General features: G+C 59.1%; 2 protein-coding genes across 4 annotated transcripts in view; one reads left to right on the top strand and one right to left on the bottom strand.

The window, feature by feature from the left end:
• DAG1 (dystroglycan 1) overlaps positions 1–8211 on the bottom strand; it is a 49759-nt gene extending 41548 nt beyond the window's left edge. Inside the window, exon 1 of one of the 3 annotated variants that reach the window (XM_070391274.1) lies at positions 8196–8211. The gene's annotated coding sequence lies outside the window, so the exon portion shown is untranslated. Of the gene's footprint in view, positions 1–1976; positions 2071–2118; positions 2231–8195 lie in introns of those variants that run through there. The other 2 variants (XM_070391273.1, XM_070391272.1) reach the window with 2 other exon arrangements.
• A 10920-nt stretch (positions 8212–19131) lies between these two features.
• Positions 19132–23201, top strand: NICN1 (nicolin 1, tubulin polyglutamylase complex subunit). Its single transcript, XM_070391270.1, has 6 exons — positions 19132–19331; positions 20490–20666; positions 20926–21039; positions 21430–21501; positions 21816–21920; positions 22005–23201. Exons 1-6 carry the CDS (start codon positions 19200–19202, stop codon positions 22044–22046), a joined length of 642 nt encoding a protein of 213 aa, XP_070247371.1. The 5' UTR covers positions 19132–19199; the 3' UTR covers positions 22047–23201.
• Positions 23202–23569: the final 368 nt, after the last annotated feature.

The following is a 23569-nucleotide window of genomic DNA, read 5'->3' as shown; positions in this document are numbered from 1 at the left end:
ATGCTTAGACTTCTGACCCACACATTCCTGAATACAGGCCCCTCCCCTGCAACAGCTTGGCATCACTGGCTCAACCTTTTCAGCCTCTTCTCAGAGGGCTCCTCCCGCTACCCTCCCCTCCATTGGCTGACCTGACACCAGGCCGTGACCCTCTCCCCGCCCTGCACACTACCTCCTGGCCACCAGCAAGATCTTTCTAAACACAAGTGTGGCCATGCCTCTTCACTGGCTACAGCCTCCCAGCTCCTGCACCCTGAACATGAAGTCTGACCTCCTCAGCACAGGAAAGGCCCAGGCTCCCAACTGTCCAGCTGGAGGACTCACAGGTGCTATTTTAGGCGCTCGTGAGCGTGCAGTTCCCTGTGCCCGACCTTGCTGTCCCCCAGCTAATGCCTGCTGGCCCTGCAGGCCTCCGCTCAGGAATTCCCCCCATCCTCAGGCTCCCACAGCGCCATGGCAGCACCCTGAGTGGGCAGACACCTCCAATCACAGCTTCCCTCACCCCCACAGCCCTCAAACCGAGCTCCCTCAGGGCAGAGCCAGCCTCTGTTCCGTGGGTGCCCTGGACCCACCACAAAAGTTGGCAGGCAGTAAAGCCAAATGCCTGTTAAGTGAATGGATGTCTACGCCAAGTTAAATGTTCAGAACAGTGAAGACTTGCCCTCTGCCTCCTTCGACAGAAGCCCATAGCCACACAGCTTCCGTGCCCGCTGCCCATAGAAGACGCCCGTAAGGAGCCATACCGTACCCCACAGGCTGTGAGAGTCACACCAGGCATCCAACCCCTCCCCAAACCCGATCTCTGCGAGAAATGGCTCCTCCGCCTTCTTTCAGCATCAGGCCATGGGCTCTTACTCCAAGGCAAACAGAACAAAGTCCTATTCAACTTCTCCATGTTTCACCTATAGCGTTTATGCCTCCCAGGTTGAATTTTTTTTTTAATGTTTTTAGATTGTACAGACAGGGAGGGAGAGAAACATTGATGTGGGAAACAGCGATCAGCCGCCTCCCGTACACACCCGGACCCGGGATCAAACCCTCAACCTGGGCATGTGCCCCAACAGGGAATGGGACCAGCGACCCTTCTGTGCGGGGGAGGAAGCACTGAGCCACACCAGCCCGGGCGGTGGCATTTTTTTTTTAAATAGACATTCCAAAAGCGTCATGTCACTGAACACTTAGGCATAGGACGGCCCGATAAAGTTACAAAGTCCCATCTACACCCGAGTCCAGAACACCTGGTCACACGTCCAGCTCTCTACCTGGACTTCCGTTCTATAAACTCCAGCCTCACCGCCGGCCTCGGCTCCAGGCAGGAGGCACTCCCACCCGCTCGTGGAGGGGACCCCAGGCGGGGCTCCCAAGTGAGAACTCCCGGCTCTCAACGTGGGTGCCCCGCGCTGCTCCCACCAAGGCAACGCTTCCGGCCACAATTAAAGCCGATTCCAAAGTCAGTTTACAAACCCAACATGTGGTCCCGGAGGCTACAAGGCGCCTTCTACACCCGCAGCTGAGGTATGAAGTCAACTTGGAATGGATGGCACAAGGGCTTCCAGCCCGGAGAGCCTGTCCTCCGGAGACATTGCCCAAACGCGCCCGCGGGGAGCTGGTTCCCACCGAGTGAAAGGTGAACAGGCAGCCGCCTCCCGAGGAGTTCGCGGGTGCGCTCGGGTGGGGGGTGGGGGTGACCCCTGGGCTCCGGGCAACCCGGGGCCCGGCGGCGCGGCGCCCTATGGCCGGCCTCCGGCTTCCGCCCCACGGGGCCGCGCGACCCTCGGTGGGAGCCCGAGAGGCGGCCCCCGGACCGCCGCCGCCCGCGACCGCCGCGCAGGCCCCGCGTTCCCGAGCGCGCGGGCCGGGCCGAGGCCTTGCCCATCGCCGCGGCGCGCGGCCCGCCCAGCCCCGAGCGCCCCGAGCCCTCGCCCGGGGGACCGAGCGCAGGGGGCGTTCCTGCCCAGGCCGCGCCGCCGCCTCACCGCAAGGACGTCCGCGACGGCCGTCCCCGCCCCGGGCCGGACAGCCAGCAGCAGCAGGTGTTCCTCGGGAGGCTCGGCCGGCGACGGGGCCCGGGGCCCGAGCTGCCAGGCTCAGCGGCGGGGGCCGGGGCGGCGCACTCACCGAGCGCCGGCGGGCGGGCCGCGGCAGGTGCTCGCTCCTCCGGGCCGCACGCCGCTCCGCCGCCGCTCCCGGGGGACTCGGCGCGAAGCCACCGCCGCCGCCGCCTCCGCCGAGCCCAAGGAGCGCGAGCGCCGCGCCGCACCGCAGCCTCCGCGCGAGCACGTCCCGGGCGGTGAGAGGGCGCCGAGCGCGAGGGCGGGGGCGCGCGGCCGGAGCCTAGCAACCGCCTGACACGCGAGTCCCGCAGCCAATCCCGCGGCCGCTCCGGGAGGCGCCGACCGACGGTCCGCGCGACGCCCGCTTCTGCCTGCGTCCGCCGCTCCGCAGCGCGCCGCACCCGCGCGCAGGCCCCGCCCCCGCCCGCGCCGCGCCGCTCATTGGCCCGCCACGCCCCCATCCGAGGACACGCCCCGTCCTGAAGCCCCGCCCCCAGGCCAGCCGCGTCCGTCCCTGGGACACGCCCAGACCCGGCCGGTCGCCCCGAACGCGCTGGACTGGGCGTGGGGGAGGGGCGCCGCACCCAGTGCCCCATCCTCCCTCCCCGGCGCCCCGGTGTCCCCACCTCCGCCACCCCCAGGGCGTTTGGGCCTCGGAGACGTATCCGGCTAAACCGGGTGGTTAGGCTCGAGAACTGGCCTGGCCACAACTGGCCCACCCCTCGACCGCGTTCGCCCTCCTGCTTCCCCCGAAGCAAATCAGGAGGCATCTCTAAGCCGTGGAAACCATCAGGAAGCGCCCTCCAAACTGCCAAGGGTGATGGCCTGTTGCCCCGCACGTAGCACGGGTCGGGAAACTGAGGCGAGGGCCGGCCGGGCGGGAAGCCTGACTCCCAACTGGCTGGGAGGGCCCGGGAGCGCCTCGGGCTTGACCTGCATACCCTCCCCTTGCTCTGAACGCGGGAATCTGAGCGGGAATCTGATGCCTACGTGGGAGCCAGAAATAGCTCCGATCAGGGCGCACCGGTCACTCCTGGAGGCCTGCATTCTTTCCGGGGGCGGGGCGGGGGAGCCAGGGACGGGGTGACTGCTGAAGTCTGTCTCCCTTCACGGGTAGGGTCCTAAAGGCGCTCTCGCTCTCCTTACCCACAGCCCTACCCCCAAGGCCCGCACATGACCGTAGAAACTGGGACCTGTGCAGGCAGGGATGGGTCTGGGGAGGGGACCCTGCTCCCTTTCCTCCCCGCAAAAACCCTGCGCAGGCTGTGTCCATTCCCGTCCAGGCCTGAGCTCTTGTCAGGGAGCCTTCTGAGCACCAGAACTGGCTGCTGCCTGCCCGCCCGGGGGGGGGGGGGGGGGGGGGGGGGGGGGGGGGTCTCCTTGAATCCAGATAAGCTCTGGGTCTCCCCTGCTTCTCCCCCCTCCTCCCCCCAACCTTAGGAGCACCTGGGAGAAGCACATTTCAAAGAGAGCAGAAAGGATGCCCCATCTCCCAAACACACATTGTGATTTTTTTATACTTAACTGTACAGGCTCCACACCCCATTCATACGGACTTGAAAAGGAACGAACAACCAGGAAAAGGCCCCGCATCATCTCTTCGATGTTAAACTAAAAACTAATGGCCTTTCAAATTCAGCTCTAAAATGCTGCTGCTTTGAAAAGGCTAAGAATGCAGAAAAGTCATTTGGGTTTTTAAGCAGAATACAGCCTCTCATTCACTCCTTCAGCTTACGGAGTCTCCCCCCACATACGCACACCCACCTGCCCCGAAAAACACACCAGGCACTGCTTGGCAGCCCTGGGTTCTGCATGGGATTTTAGTGTCTGAATATGTATGTAAATGTTTTTCCAAAACAAAAGGCTGCATTGGGTACAGGCCTCATGAGACACCCCCCTTCTACCATCTGCACAGAAGCTGATCGTCCATGGATGCCAGAGTAACTCCCCTTCTTCCCTTTTGGCACTGGTCTTGCCAGATAAAGCACCAGACCACTTTCTGGCAGCCAGGGTCCCTGCACCCCAGGGCCAAGCACCCCCAGAGCTCTGGCCAAGGGCGAATCTCTACCTCAACTAGCTGGTGCCCAAAGGTGAGCTAGCCCTTCCTCATCCCGGAGGAGGGAGTAAGGACTAGAGCTACATCCTTTCCAGTCCCCACCTCTCCGGGTTTGGGGCTCAGCTGGAGGTGCTGTGGCCCCAGGCTGGCCCTGATGCTCTCCCCCTCCCCTAGCCCCCAACCTTGGCAGAACAGCTTTGAGCCCTGGGCCTCGATTGCTGGCTGGCTTTATTTTTTTGTCTGGAATTGGGGTTTGCCCAACCTCCTGTCCCTTCAAGCCCTAGAGGTCAGAAAGGCTAACCAGCCCCCATAGAGCCCACTGCATAGTAAAGAGGGAGGGGGACAGCTGGGCCCATAGGTCGGGCTCAAGCTGTAAAGTCAAGACCTTGTTACTCTGTAGTCAGGAGAGCCGACGCCTTCCCCCTCCTGGGGAACCGCCCGTCCGTCCCCAGGGCCCAGCACAAAGTTTCCAGTGACTCTTGGGGGCTGTTCTGGAGCCCCTGCAGGACCTCGGCTGCCCTAGGTCAGGCTTGTGCCCACAGCCAGTTGGAGAACAAAACCAAGAATGAGGCCCAGAAGACGCCCAGGAGCAGCTGCTCAAAGCGGTAGGGGCCTGGGAGGACGATCAAGAGGCCGAGGACCGGGCAGTCACCCCTCCCCTCTCCTGGCCCTTCGGCTCCCAGCGCTTTCTCCACTCAACCCCAGCCAGAGGCTTCAGGAAGGCTGCCAGCCCAAGGTTCGTCCCCCACTGGACCATGAGTCCTTGAGGCCACAGACCCAATTGCTTGGTCCCACATTGCAACCATGTCCGTCTGCCCATGGTAGAGGCTCAGTGTCTGTTTGGGAAGGAAGAAATCAGGGGGGCGACCAGCCTCGCCACCTGGTGGGCCGTCACCCCCAGGGTCCAAGTCCTGAGCAAGGCTGAGGCAAACGTGCCGGGGTCTCCTGGGGGCTGAGATGACTTAGCCAAGGCCTCGGTTCTAGCTCAGGTAAAAGCCAGCAGACACCTACAGGATCAAACTCCTCTCTGGGCTGAGGGTTCCAGGGCTCTCCGTTCTGGCATGTTCCCAAGGAACCCGGGCCAAGGGCCGTGCCCAGCCTCAGATTCTTCCAGAGGGAGGAAGGCTCCGGCTGCTGATCCGCCCCCAGGCCCGGTGGAGCGGGGCAGGGGGCAGTGCTGGCTGAGGGTGAGGCTTCTGACCCAAATGCCAGGCCTTCAGGTCTGCGTGGAGCAGTGGGCTGGCAAGCAGGGCAGCCAAGTCAGGGCAAGGGAGGGGTCCCTTTTGTCTGAACTTAACAGAGGGCAGATTGTCTGGCAGCTCTGGCAGAATGAAAGGGCTGATAAGGTCATCCGGGAGAAGCTGCCAGTAGGCGTGTTTGCGGGTCACCACCAGCCTTCCCAGAAGCCAGCCCCTTCCCTTGCAGGGCCTCACTCCGGCGCTCCCAGCAGCCCCCTTCGCACAGGCCTGGCACAGGCCTCCCTCCGGTCAGCCAGGCGGCAGCGCCCACACCTGGCCTCCGGGACAGTCCAGTCCAGGGGGACAGGACCCCACAGCCAGGGTGAGTATAGCTTGAGTGAAAAAAGTCACTTCTCCCCCCCAGGTGGGCACACATGGCCTCTGCCCCCCCTGAGCACGCGCCACTCCCTGGGATCAGACAATACGGTCCCCCGAGGCCGACTTTGGGTGACTGTTCCCAAAACACTGGGCTTATTGGCCTTGAGCACTGGACTCGACACCAGGTTAGGGCTGGGCTGACCGGCAGCCAGGGAAAGCCAGCAAAGCCCGGGGGCCTGTTTGTTGGTTCTCTTTAGTCCCTGACCCGCTGGCTCCTAAGCTCAGTCTGGGGAAGGCCCCCCACACTCAGCTGGGTCAGCCGGGAGCGGCCCTTCTCTGCTCTCAGCCATATGTCCACGCCTGGCTCAGGGCTGGACCCCAGGATCCTCCAGGGCAAACCCCTCTTTCTCAGAGTTTGCCTGAGACCTGAGCATGTCTCTCACCAAGCTGCACCCCCTCAGCGGCCCTTTAGTCAAGAGACAGGGACCAGTTACCCAGCAACCACTGATTCTGACTCTGTCATCATGGCTGGCGGGTATGCCCTTGGACAGAGTGGACAGAGGCAGGGCCTCTGGGAGCCCCACCTGTGGCCTGGGGATCCCTAACGCTCCTGGGAGGAATGAGAGGGATCCCTGGCGTCATCTTGACGGAAACTAATTATGGGATAAAGAGTGACTGTCAGCTCATCGGCCTCCCATTGTGTCTGCGTGAGGAATAAACCCAGCGCTAAGGTCACTGCGTGACCGTATATGAGCTGCTTGCCTTTTCTGCTCGTCTGCATCATCCAGTGACCTCACATGCGGGCTTCAGACCTGCCTGCTGGCTGAGCGAGACAGATGACCACTTTGTGTGACCGAGTCAGGACCAGGGTGAAACATCCATCGTGTGTTTTCAACCCACAGACATTTTCTGAGTCTGTTGTACGCTGGGAGTCCAGCAAGGGACAAAAGGAACAAGGCTGCTCTTGCAGAGCCCAAATCCTAGTGTAACACGACAGACAGCAAATAAATAACAATGATAATAAATAAGTCCATGAAAATGGGATCATCGGGCTGGGAAGGCTTGGAGGGGTGCAGTTCAGCAGGGAAGTCCCGCAGGAGGTGAAGGAGGAAGCCCGGGTTTAGGGAAGGCGTGGAGCAGGCCTGGAATGGAGGAGGAAGTGCGCCCGCAGGTCTGAGGAGCCCTGCAGGTGGCCATGGCCTGAGCAGGGAATGAGGCAGAAAGAGCAACTGATGGGAGGGCAGGCGCTGGAGCTGGACTGCACCAGGCCGGGCTTTGCCAGAGTAGATCCCAGGACCAGGACCAGGCAGGTTAGCTGAAGGGTGGGAGCGAGGAGGCCGGAGTGGAGCCGGTGGCCTCGGCCTCCAGGAAGGAATGTGGTGGGGTGACTAATGGGGGCAGCAGTTTGGCCAGCCCGGGGCCTCCTCCCCCTGGCAGGTGGGGAGAGAGAGACTGAGCAGAGAGGTAGGGGGGTCTTTTGGAGGGAGGAGTACCAGGCCCCAGGGAGTCAAGTCAGAACAAGCATTTAGAATACCTTGGAATGCAGAGAGAGAGAGAGAGGGGAGAGAGAGAGGGAGAGAGAGAGAGAGCCAGAGGAGGAAGGACAGGACGGAAGAGGGGGAGGGGACACCCTGTGGTGGGGGAATGGTTCCTGGGTGCGGGCAGCTCCTGGTATTGCTGCAGGTGGGGGCTCTAGGGCAGACCCTGCAGAGCCCTCCCTCCCCACCCCCCACCCCCATCCCCAGGCCTAGCACCAACTCCCTGGGCAAAGAAGTCCATGGCTGGGAGCCGCGGAGGAGAGAGGAGAGGAGCGGGAGTGGGAGGCGAGGAGGAGGGGACAAGGTCCTGCCCCAAGACAGCTTCCAGGGAAATGACCCACCCACTCCCCCGGGGCTGCTGGCAGACACAGGCCTGCAGGAGGCCCTGGGGGACAGGTGAGCTGTCACCTGGAGGGCACTTGAGGCCACAGCCCGCTGTCCCCTCCTGCTGACTGCTCAGGGCCAGTGACCTTCAGAGGCTGCTCCCTGCAGCTGCCATTTACCCAAAGGGGACTGAGGTTGTGGCGGGGGCCCCTGTGAATGGGCAGGAGAGGTCTGTGTCCATGGGGCTCAATGGGCTGGACCCGATAGGGACCTTCAGGACCCGGACGGCCCGAGTGGGAAGGACGGGGCCAAGGGCAGGAGGGGTCCTCAGGTGGGCGAGGCACTGGCTGCGGGGGGCGTGGTGGAGGGGGCTCTGCCGAGGCGCTGACACGTGCCAGGGCCTTACAAAGAGACTTTTTCCAGAAAAGGTGAAAAGCATTTCGTGCCTGCCTGCCTCTCTCATCCCATGTCAGGGCCCTCGAGGGATGTGGCCGCTGGTCTGACACAAGGGTGGGGACGGGCTGGAAGGAAGGCTGCTTCTGAGCGGACCTCCTGGGCCTCCGAGCCAGGGCCGCAGCTGCTCATCCCATTTGGGGGAGGGGGCAGGAAGGAAGGCTGGCCTCCGCTGACCCCTCCCTGCCCTCTGCTGAGACTTCCTGGTACTCACCCCGCTGCCTGGGACCCTGGGCGAGGCGCTGGCGTTGAGGTGGGCAGAGAGGGGAGCTCACGGGCTCCTCGCAGGACTCACCCTGGAAGTCCCAGGCCTCGAGGGACAGCGGCCGGAGCTCACGCCCAGGCCCAGGCCCAGGCCCGAAGCTACCTGTGACCCTGCCCTGCTGGGCGCTCTGCCCGACTTCCTGCTGCTGCAGGGCCAGACTCCCCGCTTCCTGCTGGCAGGGGCAGGGCCTGCAGGTGCCCCAGGCCTACCTGCTCTCCGGGGCAGCCCAGAGTTGAGGTCCCAAAAGCCCAGGCCCTGGGCCCTGCCTCTGGGGGACTGGGCCTTGGGCAAACCCCTCCCTCTCTGAACTGTGGGCCACAGCTTTCCCAAAGCCTGTTTACTTTCCTGCCCAGGGAAGGCCAGGCACAGGTGCAGATAAGGAGCCCAAGGGGGTGGGGCGGGAAAATCCATCCAAGCGACAGGGCTGGGGAGCATCCAGGGGGAGAGGCCCCAGAGGGGCAGAGTAGCCCAGAAGGAAGGCCTTTGGGGAACCAGGGGGAGCGCGGGGGAGCACTGGCTCCTTCTCTGGCCGTCCAGCCCCCACCCCAACCTCCTCGCTTCCCTGAGGGAATGCCTGTTGCATCGGAAAGTCAGGCTGGCCAGTCAGCCCACAGATGCTTCCCCTCCCCCAGGGCCTCCTCCCCCAGGCTTCGGACTTGCATTCCCACGGCCCTTCCTCACCTGTTGCTGCCCGGCTCCCTCCTTCTGAGCGGCAGCTGTTCCCGACAGCTGGATGGAGGGGCTGAACTGCCATGACCTCCCCCGCCTCGGCACCCCCCCTGCCCTCATGGCCCTGCTGGCCCACACACAGCCCTGACTTTCAAATGGCCGATGTGCCCTCACAGGGACCACAGCTGCCACCGCTCCCAGGCCCCTGCAGGGCACGGCGCCCTCGCCTCCTGTCCGCCAAGGGGAGGGGCCAGCCCGCGCCCTACACAGCGCCCTTTCTTCTTGGGTCTCAGACGTCTGAGCACCTTCAGGTGTGGCCTTGGGGAGGAGGCGGCCGTGGGGCCCTGCCCTCCGCTCACCCAGGCCTCCTGGGACAGCAGGCAGGTCTGCCGTCCAGACCCAAAGCGACCTGTGATCATCCCTGCTCAGCGCTCCACCTGATGCCCGACTTCCGGCTGCAGGAGGACAGACTCCTCACTTCCTGCTCACCTGCCAGGCTTGGCTCCCTCCCTCCACTTCACCCCACCCCCACCCCCACCCTTCTGCCCTCCACTCCCACCCACATGATCTCCACTTCCTCTTCTCTCAATACCTACCCACACCTCTTTCCCCCATTTTTTAATGACCCTGCCACATAGACTCTTTTTTAAAAAATTATTTCAGAGGGAAAGGGAGGGGGAGAGAGAGAGAGAAACATCAATGAGGAGAGAGAATCATTGGCTGCCTCCTGCGCTCCCCACACCGGGGATCGAGCTCACAACCCGGGCATGCGCCCTGACCAGCAATAGAACCGAACCATGGCCTCCTGTTTTCTAGGTAGATGTTCAACCACTGCTCAACCACTGAACCATGCCAGCCGGGCTTGGAGCCTCTTTAAGTTCTTACAAATATGCCAGGCATCTGCCAGCTCTGCTCGTCTTCCCACTTTCGACACTGCTGCCCACAGCATTCTTGTTCCACTTGGCCACCCTCATTCCTGTCTCAGTTTCCAGCCTGGGCATGCGTCCCTGCTCCGGATCCCTGCTCCGACCACCACGTTATTATGTTAAAGCGGATCCCCAGGACAGACGGGAAGATCTGTGTCTGTCTGCTCCCGCCCTCCACCCTGGGAACCTGTAGTACCCGAGGGAGGGCCTGGGGTCGAGAAGGTATGCAGCAGGGGTCCTCAAACTACGGCCCGCGGGCCACCACATGCGGCCCGCCGAAAACGTTTATCCGGCCCGCAGGGTGTTTTTGCCGCGGCTGTGTGCATAGGAACTTGTTCATGGTTTTTTTTTTAAACTATAGTCCGGCCCTCCAACGGCCTGAAGGACAGTGAACTGGCCCCCTGTCTAAAAAGTCTGAGGACCCCTGGTATGCAGGAACATTGGAATGAGTGAATGGATATTTTATTGAAAACAAGGCCTTCACCATCGTTGGGTAGCTCAGCTGGTCCCAATGTGCTGAGGTTTCAGGTTCCATCTCCGACTAGTGCACATGCAGGAACCAACCAATGGATTCTTAAGTGGAATAACAGGCCGATGTTTCTCTCTCTAAAATCAATTTTTAAAAAAGAAAAGAAGAGGCCTTCGGGGGCCTTAAGTCTGTGCTAGAGACCTGTAGCCTTTGGGAGAGTCCAGTTGGCATTTTGGAGCCTGAGTCCCATAAACCAACATGCCTTCATGGATGCCAGCCACCTGCAGGATAAATCTAAGCCCCTCCGTGCCACCTGGGCAACAGGAACCTGCCCCACACAGGCCGGGACCCACCAGGCTCAGCACTTCCCCGCAACGTCCTCCCGGGGCCACCTGTGTGGTCCCCTCTCCCGCCACCCACTCCAGTCCTGACTTACTCAAGAACAGCCTCCCCAGGCCTCCCGGGGCCTGACTGCGCCTGGTCCCCAGGAGACCTCACGCCTGGATCGCGCTCGGGGCAACAGCCGCCGCCGGCACTGAGCTCGGTCCGCCCCCTGCACCTGGACACACAACTGAGGCCCCAGGGTTAAGCCCCTTGTCAGAGGTCACACAGCCAGTAAGTGGCCAAGCTGCGGATGTGTGTTCATCTTCAGAGCCTCACTGTCCCTGGCCCAGAGCAAAGAACTGTGGCGAGCCGGCACGGCCATGGCACACTCAGCCCCACACTGGGCGCCTTATGTGCCGAGCCAGCTCAGCCAGGTTCGGGAGCCTGAGAGGGGGCAGGGAAGGATGGAGAGAAGAAAGCTGGGTCTGGGTGGGACCCTGCCCTCTCTGATGGAGAGACAGCGCCGTGGACTACAAGCCGAGTCTTTATTTTATAGCAGATTCCACGAGGCAAAGTAAGGGCGCGTGCTGGGGTCCAATCCCAGCGGGTCCAGGGGTCCCCAAAGGTGTGGACAGAGTCGGCGAAGAAGGAGTGACACGAAGACAGCCTTCAGTTGATCAGCAGCCTAGTCAGGACCTATAGCCAGGATCTCCAGCCAAAGTTCTGGTCGGAGTTCTGGTTAGGAACTGATGAGGATCTGACGTTTATTGTCTTGTTACATCCGTATTTATACCAGCCGATTTTAATCCTGTCAATTTCTATTACAAAGGTTAGGGCGTTTCTTATCTCCATTCCAGGGAGTAAAGATTATGTAGCTTAACTACCCGCCTGGCACTTAATTAAGGGGTTGTATCCCCTCCCTAACCTCAGGGAAAGATCCCCACCTGGGGAAACAACCTTTCTCGGAGAGGTGACCTTGGTTAAAACACATGGCGCTAAAGGGAGCAAACATATTAAGAACAGTATGCTACATACGCCAGGTCCCTTGAAACATATGCTGTGCAGATGTTTCTTTCCTGCAGCGACTGTGTCAAGCAGCAAGGATGGACCGGCTTCCGGCAGGCGCGGTCAAGATGTTTACAACATTCTCGTGGGTTTCGATCCTACTCAATTACATGCACCTGAACTCTATCAAGCCCACATCACTCAGGCACCTGGGGCCACGTGTTCGGACCATAGGTTCAAGCTCACAGCTATAGCTGTTGGCTATAATTGTGCTGGGAGGGCTCTGCCCTCCAAGCTGGGACTTGCACGTGGCAATGAGAGGACTGTGCCCTCTCATTAGTCCGAGGCTTGAACCTGTCCAAACACCATAGCCGCTCTCCACAAAGAACCCCACTGATGCTTGCTGAGTGGGTGCAAAGTGGATGCGCTGCATCAAATGTCAACTGCCGGGACCCTCCACCCCTGGAGCCGGGGATTCAGAGGCTTGGGGCTCATGAGAGGGGCTTCCAGACCTGGGAGAAACAGGGCCAGGTCTGTCTCTCTCTCCCCTCTCCTCACGCACCTGGCTTCCCTTGCGGGTCTGGACATTGTGGAAATAGTCAGGGACCAGGGAGGGAGGGAAGAGGCTGCGGGCCAACCCCAGCGAGGAAGAAAAGGCAGAGGCCTCCAGGCCAGCTCAGCCCGGTTCGGCTCAGTGGGTAAAGCGTCGGCCTGCGGACCAAAGGGTCCTGGGTTCGATTCCGGTCAAGGGCACGTACTTGGTTGCAGGCCCCTCCCCAGCCTGGACCCTGGTCAGGGTGTGTGCAAGAAGCAACACAACCCATGTGTCTCTCCGACATCGATGTTTCTGTCTCTCCCTCTCTCTTCCACTCTCCCTAAAAATCAATGGGAAAACATCCTCTGGTGAGAATTACAAAAACAAACAACAAAAACAGAGCAGCACAGAGGCCGGGCCAGCGGCTGGACAGGAATTCTCACAGGAATTCTCCAGCCGCTGATTATAGGTTCTGGCCTGTAATCTAAGCCCGCATCAGCCCTTCCGGGTAAAGGGTAAGGAACTGGGTAAGTAGCCGAGTCGAATCGCAAAGCCCTTTTACTGAGCACCTAGTTATTCCCAGACACGCGAAGCGCAGAAGCAGAGGCCGGCGTTGCAGCCAGGGCCACGGAGAAGCACGTGTCCCGAGCTTCAGGGGGAAGCTGCGCACAGGAAACCAGCAGGCGTAGGTGTGGGGGGTCAGCGGGCAGCCTGGCCTGGGCTGAGGGCACGTGGAGGAGGGGACACTGCAGCCAGGTCGCTGGGGAGGGCGCGGCCGCTTCCTGCGCCTGGGGGAATTCCAGGTCAGCAGAGCCTGGCCAGGCCTGGCCGCGCAGACAAGAATGAGGCAGGGGCGACGGCCTGAACAGATCCCTGTCAGGCATCTAGATTTTGCTGGAACTTGCCTCGCTCTGAGCAGAATGGTCCGGAGTGGGCGCCACGCAGGGGGAGCTCAGAAAAGGAGGTCGGGGATGACGAGCGAGCCAGCTGCTGGGCCCGCATTGCCCAGCGCTAGAGTCATCTCGTTGCAGATTCCTTTCCTAATGGGATAAAATGTACCAACCGCGAGGCCCGAGTGGGGCCTGGTGGAGCCCGGGGGCTGCGGCGGGGGGCCAGCGGGTCCCAGGGAAGCCGGGAAGCGCAGCATTCCTTGGCTCCCTGTCCCCAGCAGCTGCAGGAAACGGTTCCAAGCTCCCAGCCATGCATCGCAGCCCCCACGGAGAAGGGCTCGCTTCCTGCCACCCCTGGCGACACAGACTCAGAGTCCTGCCTGGGCAGCTGAGTATTCCAGGGCCGCCCCAGGCAGAGGGTAGGCGGGCTGCGAGCCAACATCCAGGAAGGCAGCGGGGGCCTGTCCGGAAGCCAAGCCTGAGAAGGGGGTGCCGTGGATGTCACTGCCTGTGGCAGGTCCCCGGCCTCCTACCTCCATAATCCAAAAGAAGTGATTGACGCTTTCCCAGACCAACCCTCCCGAGACAGAGAACCTTGCCGTAACTGACAAGGTCCCTGAACATCCCTGCAGGGTGGTGAAATCGAGTCTGGTTCTGCCCCAAATGGCTGAGGCTCCGGCCAGCGCCTGGCCATCTTGGCTTGCACTGCCCTCTAGGGCCTGAGAGGCTGGGTGAGGGGAGACTCAGGGGCCCACCTGCTCTGCCGGCTCCTTGGATTTACTTCAAGTCATCCAATCGGGGACCGTATAGAACAGTGGTTCTCAACCTTGGCTGCACATTAGAATCACCTGGGAATCTTTTTAAAATCCTGATTTCTGGGCCTCATCCTCTGGAAATTCTGTTTCTTTGTTATGGGGTGGGGCCACAACATTAGTAACAGAGAAACAGAATTTCCGGAGGATGAGGCCCGGAAATCAGGATTTTACAAAGATTCCCAGGTGATTCTACTGTGCAGCCAAGGTTGAGAACCACTGGTATAGAAGAAAGGGCAGCTTCAAACCCAGCTGAGAATCTACGCCTGCACCCACCGGGGCTGGGCTGTCTCGGCCACACTGGGCCTCCCCAGTTCCCCACGGGATCTGCTGCCCCCTGCCTTCTGCTTCTCCCCAGGAGTCAGGCTGCCAACGGGGGCCTCAGGGAGCTTTGGAAGCTCTGGGCTTGGACTTACATACATATCCATAAACATACCTTCTCGTGTCTTTTTATAAAAATTATTTTTTTTAATTTATTTTTTAATATATATTTTTATTGATTTCAGAGAGGAAGGGAGAGGGAGAGAGAGAGAGAGAAACATCCATGATGAGAAAAATAATTGATTGGCTGCCTCCTGCACGCCCTCTACAGGGGATCAAGCCCACAACGGGGCATGTGCCCTGACTGGGAATCAAACCCTGATTTCCTGGTTCATAGGTCGACGCTCAGCCACTGAGCCGGGCTGGCGGTGTTTTTTAATGGGCTGTATCAGTCACTCACCCCATCTAGTGAGCACCTGCTATGTACAGGCTCTGGGCTGAGTGTAGCACAAGGTGAGATCATGCCCATACTTCTGGGCCCTGCCTGAATCTCATACCCGGGACCTTTCAGTCCGCAGGCCGACCCTCTATCCACTGAGCCAAACCAGCCAGAGCCCATCTGGTTCATCTGGAAACTGAATCCCTCTTCCACGCATTTGGTAAGCTGCCCGTGTGGCCACCTCTAGGCAGAGCCTGGACTTGTTAGTCACCTCATGCTTCCTCCTGTTGCCAACAAGCAATTTTGAACTCACAAAAAGTAGGAGAACTTGTGTTTGCTCTAGGAAGCCTTTCACAAAGTGAACTGGCGAAATCCTCGCAAGGGGCCTAGCCAGTTTTGCTCAGTGGTTGAGGGTAGACCCATGAACCAAGAGGTCCCTGGTTCGATTTCTGGTCAGGGCACATGTCCAGGTGGTGGGCTCTATCCCCAGCAGGGGGGCGTGCAGGAGGCAGCCAATCAATGAAGTCTCTCTCATCATTGGTGTTTCCCTCTCTCTCCCTCTCTGAACTCCTATATAATAAAGAGCTAATATTCAAATGATCATCACACCGGGGCTGAGGGACCTGAGGCCGGGCCCCCACCCGGCGGGGATTGACGGGGTGGGGCTGTGGCGAGCCTGCACGGCCATGGCATACTCAGCCCCAGGGCATCTTATGTGCCACACCAGCTCAGCCAGGTTCAGTGACCCTGAGAGATGGTGAAAAGACAGGCAAGAGAAGAAAGCTGGGTCTGGGTGGGACGCTGCCCTCTCTGATGGAGAGACAGCGCCACGGGCTACAAGCCATGTCTTTATTTTATAGCAGATGCCACGAGGCAAAGTAAGGGCATGGTCAAGATGTTTACAATGTTCTCGTGGGTTTTGATCCTACTCAACTACATGCACCTGAGCTCTATCAAGCCCACATCACTCAGGCTCACAACTACAGCTGTTGGCTATAATTGTGCTGGGAGGGCTCTGCCCTCCAAGCTGGGACTTGCACGTGGCCATGAGAGGACCGTGCCCTCTCATCAGTCTGAGGCTTGAACCTGTCCAAACACTGTAGCCACTCTCCACATGGGGCCGGCCAGATCTGGGTCTCGCACGATTTCAAGGTGCACATGGGTGGACGGGGACTTGACTCTGGGTCCCGTGGTGCACCCCAGACTTGACAGGAGGGAGATTTTCATGTACATTTTACCAATTTTCTTTTTTTTTTTTAAATATATTTTATTGATTTTTTACAGAGAGGAAAGGAGAGAGATAGAGAGTCAGAAACATCGATGAGAGAGAAACATCGATCAGCTGCCTCCTGCACATCCCCTGGGGATGTGCCCGCAGCCCAGGTACATGCCCTTGACCGGAATCGAACCTGAGACCTTCCAGTCCGCAGGCCGACGCTCTATCCACTGAGCCAAACCGGTTTCGGCAATTTTACCAATTTTCTTTCATCTCTGACACTTCTATTATAGAGAAAGGGCAGATAGCAATATTAAAATATTTCCTCTAATTAATTCCCTTTTAATGTGCAATTTAATAAGAGCTCAACCAAAGGACTTGTATCCGTGCATATGAGCACGACCAATGGAAACAACAAGAGGGGATGGGGGCATATGCTGGGGGGCCGGAGCGGGAGGGGAGAGGTCAATGGGGGGAAAGGAGACACACGTAAAACTTTCAACAACAAAGAATTTTAGAACATATATTTATTTATATAGGACTGGGCAGAGGACTGGCTTGAAGGAGACTTTCACGCAGTCGTTTCCAAAATCCAGGTGTGTGTGTGTGGACCATGCAAAAGGGAGCCTGGCATGGTCTCGTTGTGTTTTTTAAATTTTACTTTTTAAAATTGATTTTAAAGAGGGAGGAAGAGAGAGAAATATAGCCCTGGCTGGTTTGGCTCAATGGATAGAGCCTCGGCCTGTGGACTGAAGGGTCCCAGGTTTGATTCCAGTCAAGGGCACATGCCCGGGTTGTGGACTTGATCCCCAGTGAGGGGCGTGCAGGAGGCAGCTGGTCAATGATTCTCTCTCATCATTGATGTTTCTATCTCTCCCTCTTCCTTCCTCTCGAAATCAATTTAAAAAATATTTTTTAAAAAATATTTTTATTGATTTTTTACAGAGAGGAAGGGAGAGGGATAGAGAGTTAGAAACATCAATGAGAGAGAAACATCGATCAGCCGCCTCCTGCACACTCCCCACTGGGCATGTGCCCTCAACCAAGGTCCATGCCCTTGACTGGAATCGAACCTGGGACCCTTCAGTCCACAGGCCGACGCTCTATCCACTGAGCCAAGCCGGTTAGGGCAATAAAAATATTTTTTTTAAAAAAAGAGAGAGAGAGAGAGAATATAAATGTGACAGAGACATTGATGAGTTGTCTCCTGTACACACCCCAACTGGAGATCAAACCCACAGCCTAGGTAAGTGCCCTGACCAGGAACGGAACCCACGACCTCCCAGTGCACAGGACTACTCTCCAACCAAGTCCACACCGGCCAGGGCTTGTTTTTGATTATTGATGGGACTCTTGATACAATCGTTGCCTTGGTAATACTAGGAGATAAACCTTGGGGAAGTTGAGGGTCCAAGGATCAGGTAAGGAACGTCATTGCAGGTACCCAGAGCCCACCTCCCTCTGATGCCAGTCCTCCCAGCCTTGAATCTGGGAGCCTGTTCTTATGAGTGGGCGACTCTCCACTTCCCAGCAGGTGGCGCTACTGTCCTGACTGTGCGGATGGCTGCCAACGAGACCTCAGAGGAAATCAGAGTGGCACAGGGAAAAAAGCAACTAAATACGAAAAGGCCGACCTGGGGACTTGCCCAATGTCACCCCAATGAATTCAGTCAAAAAATAATAATAATAAACGGAGGAATTGAAGAATCAAAAAAATCCCATAAATAGATAGAAAACAAATAGCTAAATGACACCTGGTCCCTTCCTGCTGGCTGCAACAAATGTAAAGATTAGGCAGCCAGAGAACAGCCCAGAAGGAAAGAAGGGAAAACTTGTTCTCCTCTAGGCTTTTTGTCTGTTTGTTTTTGATGAGCTTTTTTTTTTTTTTTAATTTTATTGATTTTTTACAGAGAGGAAGAGAGAGGGATAGAGAGTTAGAAACATCAATGAGAGAGAAACATCCATCAGCTGCCTCCTGCACACCTCCCACCGGGGATGTGCACGCAACCAAGGTACATGCCCTTGACCAGAATCGAACCTGGGGCCCTTGAGTCCGCAGGCCGACGCTCTATCCACTGAACCAAACCAGTCAGGTTTGACGAGCTTTATTACACTGTTGGTGTCATGCAGGGGAGAGTCCTTTCAGTCTGGGCTGTTAATTTGATGTGTTCATAGTGTATTTTTCCTAAAGTGTGTCTCCCCTAGGGTTGTGGTGAGCCAGCTGGGAGAGCCCTGGCTGGGCACCGCTGCTCTGGGGCCGCTGAGAGACCCTGGGACTGGGACAAGCACCGCAGAAGGAATTCTTACCAGTCTCCTGGGCCTCGCTGCCTGTGCAGTCTGGTGGAAGTGAGAATTGTGAGTTCCTGTCTCTTTCTAAATTTAGATGAACAGAAAATATTTGTGTGAAAATTCGTTTTCTCCTGTGAAAGTGTTTTATGTTCATTTGATTGTTAGACCAGCTGAAGAACCCAGAGGGGTAGGAGGAAGTGTTCCTCCCCACACAGGCATCCTACTTCATCTGTTTCCTGTCTTCATTGAAAGTCTGCCTTCCTTGGCACTCTGAAGTGCTGCCTTTGTTATTAACCAAATGCCCGTCTGCTCACCATTCTGCTTCTGGGTTCTGTATTCTGTTGTGTCTCTGCATCACACCCAACAGCCCTCCGTCTTCATTACGAGGGTTGTGTAATAGGTCTTTCTGTTGTAGAACAGTAAGAAGCTAGGAAAGTTCCAGGGAAAGGGTAATCCGGAAACTAGCAGTTTGCAGCCACCTTGTAAATCCTATCTTCCCTAAACCAAGGACAAAAAAAGAGCCCTGGCTAGTTTGGCTCAGTGGACAAGGTGTCGGCCTGTGGGCTGAAGGGTCCCTGGTTCGGTTCCAGTCAAGGGCACATGCCTGGGTTGCAGGTTTCATGCGTGCTGGAGGCAACCAATGGATGTGTCTCTCTCACATCCCCGTTTCTCTCTCCTCCTCTCTCCCTTCCACCTTCTCTACAAAATCAATGGGAAAAAAATATAACAAGGGGGGATTTATATCTATTTTTGCAATTAATGTCAGCCATGCTCTTATGATCATTCGTGCTCATGGCTTACACGCTTTAACTGACGACCCCACCCCCCACCCCCCTGCACAGAAGCAGGAACAGGAAGGGGTCAGGACGCCGACGGGTGCAGACGGTTTGGTGACAAAGCCGCCGGCCGTTTCTAGGCAGGGTCCCCGGTGGCTCTCGCGCAGCGTTCTCGCGCACTTCCGACGCCCCGCCTGCCCTGAGCATTGCTGATTGGCTGGGCTGGCCCAGCGCGAGGCCTGCCGGGAGTTGTAGTCCGTGGGACTGGGCTGGGGATGCCGGGAAGGACCAGAGGTCCCAGGCTGGGCTCGGCGGTTGTGCTGGCTCCGCACAGCTGGCACCATGTCCCGCGTGTTGGTGCCCTGCCACGTGAAAGGCACCGTGGCGCTGCAAGTGGGCGATGTGCGCACCTCCCAGGGCCGGCCTGGCGTGCTGGTCATCGATGTCACCTTCCCCAACGTCGCACCCTTCGAGGTGAGCCAGCCCCTTGGGCGAGACCGTGGTTCCTGGGCGGGACTGACCTGGGAACTCGGGCGTGTCCCAGGCGTTGGATCGGTTACACGAAGCTCGGCGCTGGCCTCGCCCTGGCGCATCAGTTAACCATTTATTCATTCCTTCAGTTAACACACTTACTAGAAGGCAGCTTCCCGTGCAGTTCTCTGCGTCATCCCTCCCCACGTCCAGGACAGCGCTGGCGGGGAAGGGCCAAGGTAGTAGGCGAGGTGTTGGAAATACAGTTGTGAGCCCAGGATAGGTGAGGTCATTTTGTCCTGGGGATCAGTAGACAATGAGTTACCCCCAAACCTGCCGCCTGCGCATGCCTCCAGTCTGCTCATCAGGATCTCCCCAGTGGCTCCGGCTGCACTTCCACATCAGCTGGCACAGGGGCCGGACACCGCAGGACTTCAACTTAGAGGATAAAGTCCGTTTTCTTTTTCTAAAATATATTTTTATTGATTTCAGAGAGGAAGGGAGAGGGAGCGAGAGATAGAAACATCAATGGTGGGAGAGAACCATTGATCGGCTGCCTCCTGCAGGCCCCACACTGGGGATGGAGCCCACAACCCGGGCATGTGCCACGCTGGCCGGGCTAAATCCGTTTTCTGATGGCCTGACACTCAGGGCCGCTTTGTGTCTGTGCCTGCCTACCCCTCAGCCCCGTGCACGCTGTCCCGTGGAGTGCGGCTCTCCCCCAAGCTGTTCCTGAGGTATAAGCTGCGAAGTGCTCATGCAGTAGGTCTGGGTGGAGCCTGTACACCTAGATGCACATGTTTTTAAACCTCCTGGGGGTGATTCTGATGAGTGTCTAGTGATGAGAACTGCTGCAGCCAGACATCCTCTGCCTTTCTCGGTGCCCTGGGTGAACTCCTCCCCTTCAGGCCTCACGTGTACATGTTGTGCCTCCTCCAGGGTTAGGGCTCCGACCCCTGGCAGCATCCTGGGTGTGGCAAGGTCTGCGGTTGTGGTTTATGTGACCTCCGCATTTAGGCTGTGAAACTGAGCCTCAAAGGATGCTTATCAGATTGGAAGCGGAGTATATTCCCAAGGGGAGGAGGCGGTGGTGCCTTTGAGCCGCTCTCAGGCCCCGGGCCGGTGCCTGATTTGGAACGGTGGGTGGTGTGTGTGTTGCAGTTGCAGGAGATTACGTTTAAGAATTACTACACAGCCTTTCTGAGCATCCGTGCCCGCCAGTACAGCTCGATACACACACAGGCCAAGTGGGTGACCTGCCTGCGGGACTACTGCCTGATGCCGGACCCACACAGCGAGGAGGGAGCTCAGGAGTATGTATCGCTGTCCAAGCACCAGGTCAGCTGGGACAGGGCATGGCCAGGGCAGCCCAGATGAGGGCTCGCTGGGGGCCTGAGAACTGGGCTAGGATACTGGGGCGGGGGGGGGGGGGGGGGGGGCAGGGCTGTCCTGGGCTGTGGCTCTTTGGGAAGTACCTTGGAGGGACCACTGTTCTTTCTTTCTCAAAGGCCTGGGGGGCAGCAGCTTGGCTCCCTGCCCATTGGGAGGCTCTGGGTAGTGAGCTGGGGCTCGCGGGGGCCTTGTGTGTGTGTGTCAGATGCTGTGTGACGTGGATAGAGTGCTGGAGCTGCGCCTGATTCTGCGGCAGCCGTCGCCCCTGTGGCTGTCGTTCACAGTGGAGGAGCTGCAGGTCTACCAGCAGGGAGCAAAGGTAAGGGACTCGCTCGGCTGGTGGCCGGCCCTTTCCCAAGGAGGCCCTAGTGTGGCTGGCAGAGCTGGGGGTGGGGTGGGGGAGGGGGGTCAAGATGAGGAGACCCGGAGGGAGGCCTTCATGGAAGTTAGCCAGGTGGGAACGTTGGAAGCTCATGAGAGGGACGCTATGCCCCCATTCCCCTGATCTTTGGGGCCAGCCATCTCTTTCAGAGCCGGAGACACTTCTGTTCCTTGTGTTGCTGGGGCCTCCTTCGGAAGATCTCAGGGAGTCTGACTGCCCTTGGGCCTTTGTGGACCCCGAGCAGGGTTTGCTCAGTGGTCAAGGCTCCCAGGGTCTTGGGAACTGGTCCCAGGACGCTCCCCCTCTTCCTCCCTCTTTGCTTTGCAGAGCCCCTCCATGACCTTTCCCAAGTGGCTTTCCCACCCAGCGCCTTGTGAGCAGTCCGCTCCCCTCCTGGAGGTAAGCCCTCACCCCGGGTAAGAGCCACGTGCGAGTAGCTCTCGTGTCCAGGTGGGCCCGCCCTGCAGGAACCTGGGGCTGGACCTGGGGCCCCAGTCACTCTGTGCTACCTTCCTGATCTTCCTCCTGGGGCTCCATGGAATTTGAGGTCTCTCCGTGTGGGGTTGCACGTCAGGCCCCGACCTCGTATTTCACAAGCCGGCTGGGAAGGTGACTGTCTCCGCTGGAGGGCCCCATTGCCCAGCCTGGCCTCTCCGGAGCTCTAAGGCACTGCTGGGGGAGACCCCTGGCCACTGACCCCCCTTCCGGAGCAGGGCCTCCCGGACCCCAGCAGGGTGTCCTCGGAGGTGCAGCAGATGTGGGCGCTGACAGAGATGGTCCGGGCCAGTCGCACCTCCAGGAGGATCGGCCGCTTCGATGTGAGTGACCGAGCGCTGCCCTCTGCTCGGCCCCCGGGGCCCTGAGCCGGTCAGGGTCAGATCTGATGGCCGTCTGTGTTGCAGGTGGATGGCTGCTACGACCTGAACTTGCTCTCCTACACTTGAGCCGTGGCTCTTCCCCGAGACGTTGACCCTCTGCCCGCCCGGGCCTGCTCGGGGCCGTCAGAGGCCGAAGTGCTCTCCCTGCATTCCGAGTGTCGCCTGCATCCCCTGCTGCCTGGGCCACGTCCACAGAGTCCAGATTCTTGGGGCTCACTGCGCCGCTTCAGCATGAGCGCTTGGTGTGGGGTGCACTCTGTCCTCACCTGACTGCGACCCGAAACTCCTTTCCCCGCCCTCACGACACTCCACTTCCACTTACTAAGAACCCCTGTGTGCCCGGGGCCCCTCCCGCCAACACGCACACTGCTGCCTCTGCTGCTCCCTGCCCCTCGCACCGGCCCTGCCCACCGTGGGCGGCTGCTGTCGCCATAGCACTCTGTTTATTACAAGCATTTTTTAGTTTATCTAAGCCAAACTGACCACATGCCAGGAAGCAGGACCTCCAGTGCTCTGCATGGCACTGAGGCCGGGAGCCCCAGGGAGAAGCAGGAGCCCTAGTGGCCTTCCTTCCCTTTGGGTCGCGCCCACAGAGGCGGTTCCTGTCCGAACACCTGCTGCCTGCCTGGGAGCGGAGCTGGCGACCGGGGCCGCGGGAGCCCTGGTCTCTGAGCCGGCTCTTGGGTGTGTGTTCAAGTGGGTCTGCCCACCTGGCCTGAGCAGGAGCCTGTGGCAAGGCCGGGGCCTGAGGATGAGCCCTCGGACCTGCTTGCCGTCTGACCCAGCCCAAGTACGTCCTTGTCCCGTCTCCCAGCTGCCTCCTTCCAAAAGTCATACCCAGTGACGGGCTCATGGTGGGAGGTGGACCCGGCCAGGGTTCTCACTGGGACCCTAAAAGGCTGAGGCTGAGGCTCTCGGCAACCCCCCGGCCAGTGCTGAGTAAGGCAGCTGCTGCTCTGTGTGTGTGTGTGTGTGTTCTGGCTTTGCCCTGGTGGCTGTAGGAGGCAACAGGGCAGGTGTTGGACCTGGAAAAGGAGGTGTTTGTGTGGCTTCACAGCTTCCGGGGAAGGTCAGCCGCCTGGTGGCACCTTCTCTCACTGGCAGGGTTTTACCCGCGGCCCCTCAGCTCCATTGACTTAGCTCTGCTCAGCTTTTGCTAATGAGGCAGGTCCCCGCACGGGCCCAGTGTGCAGCAAGATCAATAAACACTGTGGAATGCGTGCCTGCTGCCCGCCCGTGTGTGCCCGCGGGGAGCTGGAGACCCCCCTGTGGCCAGGTTCCCGTGATGCCCTGGCTCCCCTCCTCTGTCCCCCATGTCTCCCCCTCCTCTCCCTTGACCTTAGTCTCTGCTGTCCGCAACAAGCCATTCAAGCCTCTCAGCCCTCTGTCTGAACTTTGACCCCTGGGGGCTGGGCAGTCAGCCGGGGGAGGCCTGGCCCCTGGCTCGGTTCCGAGCAGCTTAACTGGCCGGCACCTCCCACCCGCCCTCCCACCTCCCACCCGCCCGAGGCTGGGGGAAGCGCCCGGGGCTGTTTTTCTGCCGCTGGGACTCACTGTACCGGGTGCGCTGGAGCCCCGCCTGCCCTCGG

This window comes from Myotis yumanensis, unplaced genomic scaffold (assembly GCF_028538775.1).
Source record: "Myotis yumanensis isolate MYYU_CA2020_CCGP unplaced genomic scaffold, mMyoYum1.0.hap1 SCAF_14, whole genome shotgun sequence".
Lineage (NCBI taxonomy): Eukaryota > Metazoa > Chordata > Mammalia > Chiroptera > Vespertilionidae > Myotis > Myotis yumanensis.
Note: the sequence above shows the minus strand (reverse complement) of the source record. Positions and strands in the feature narration are given on the sequence as shown.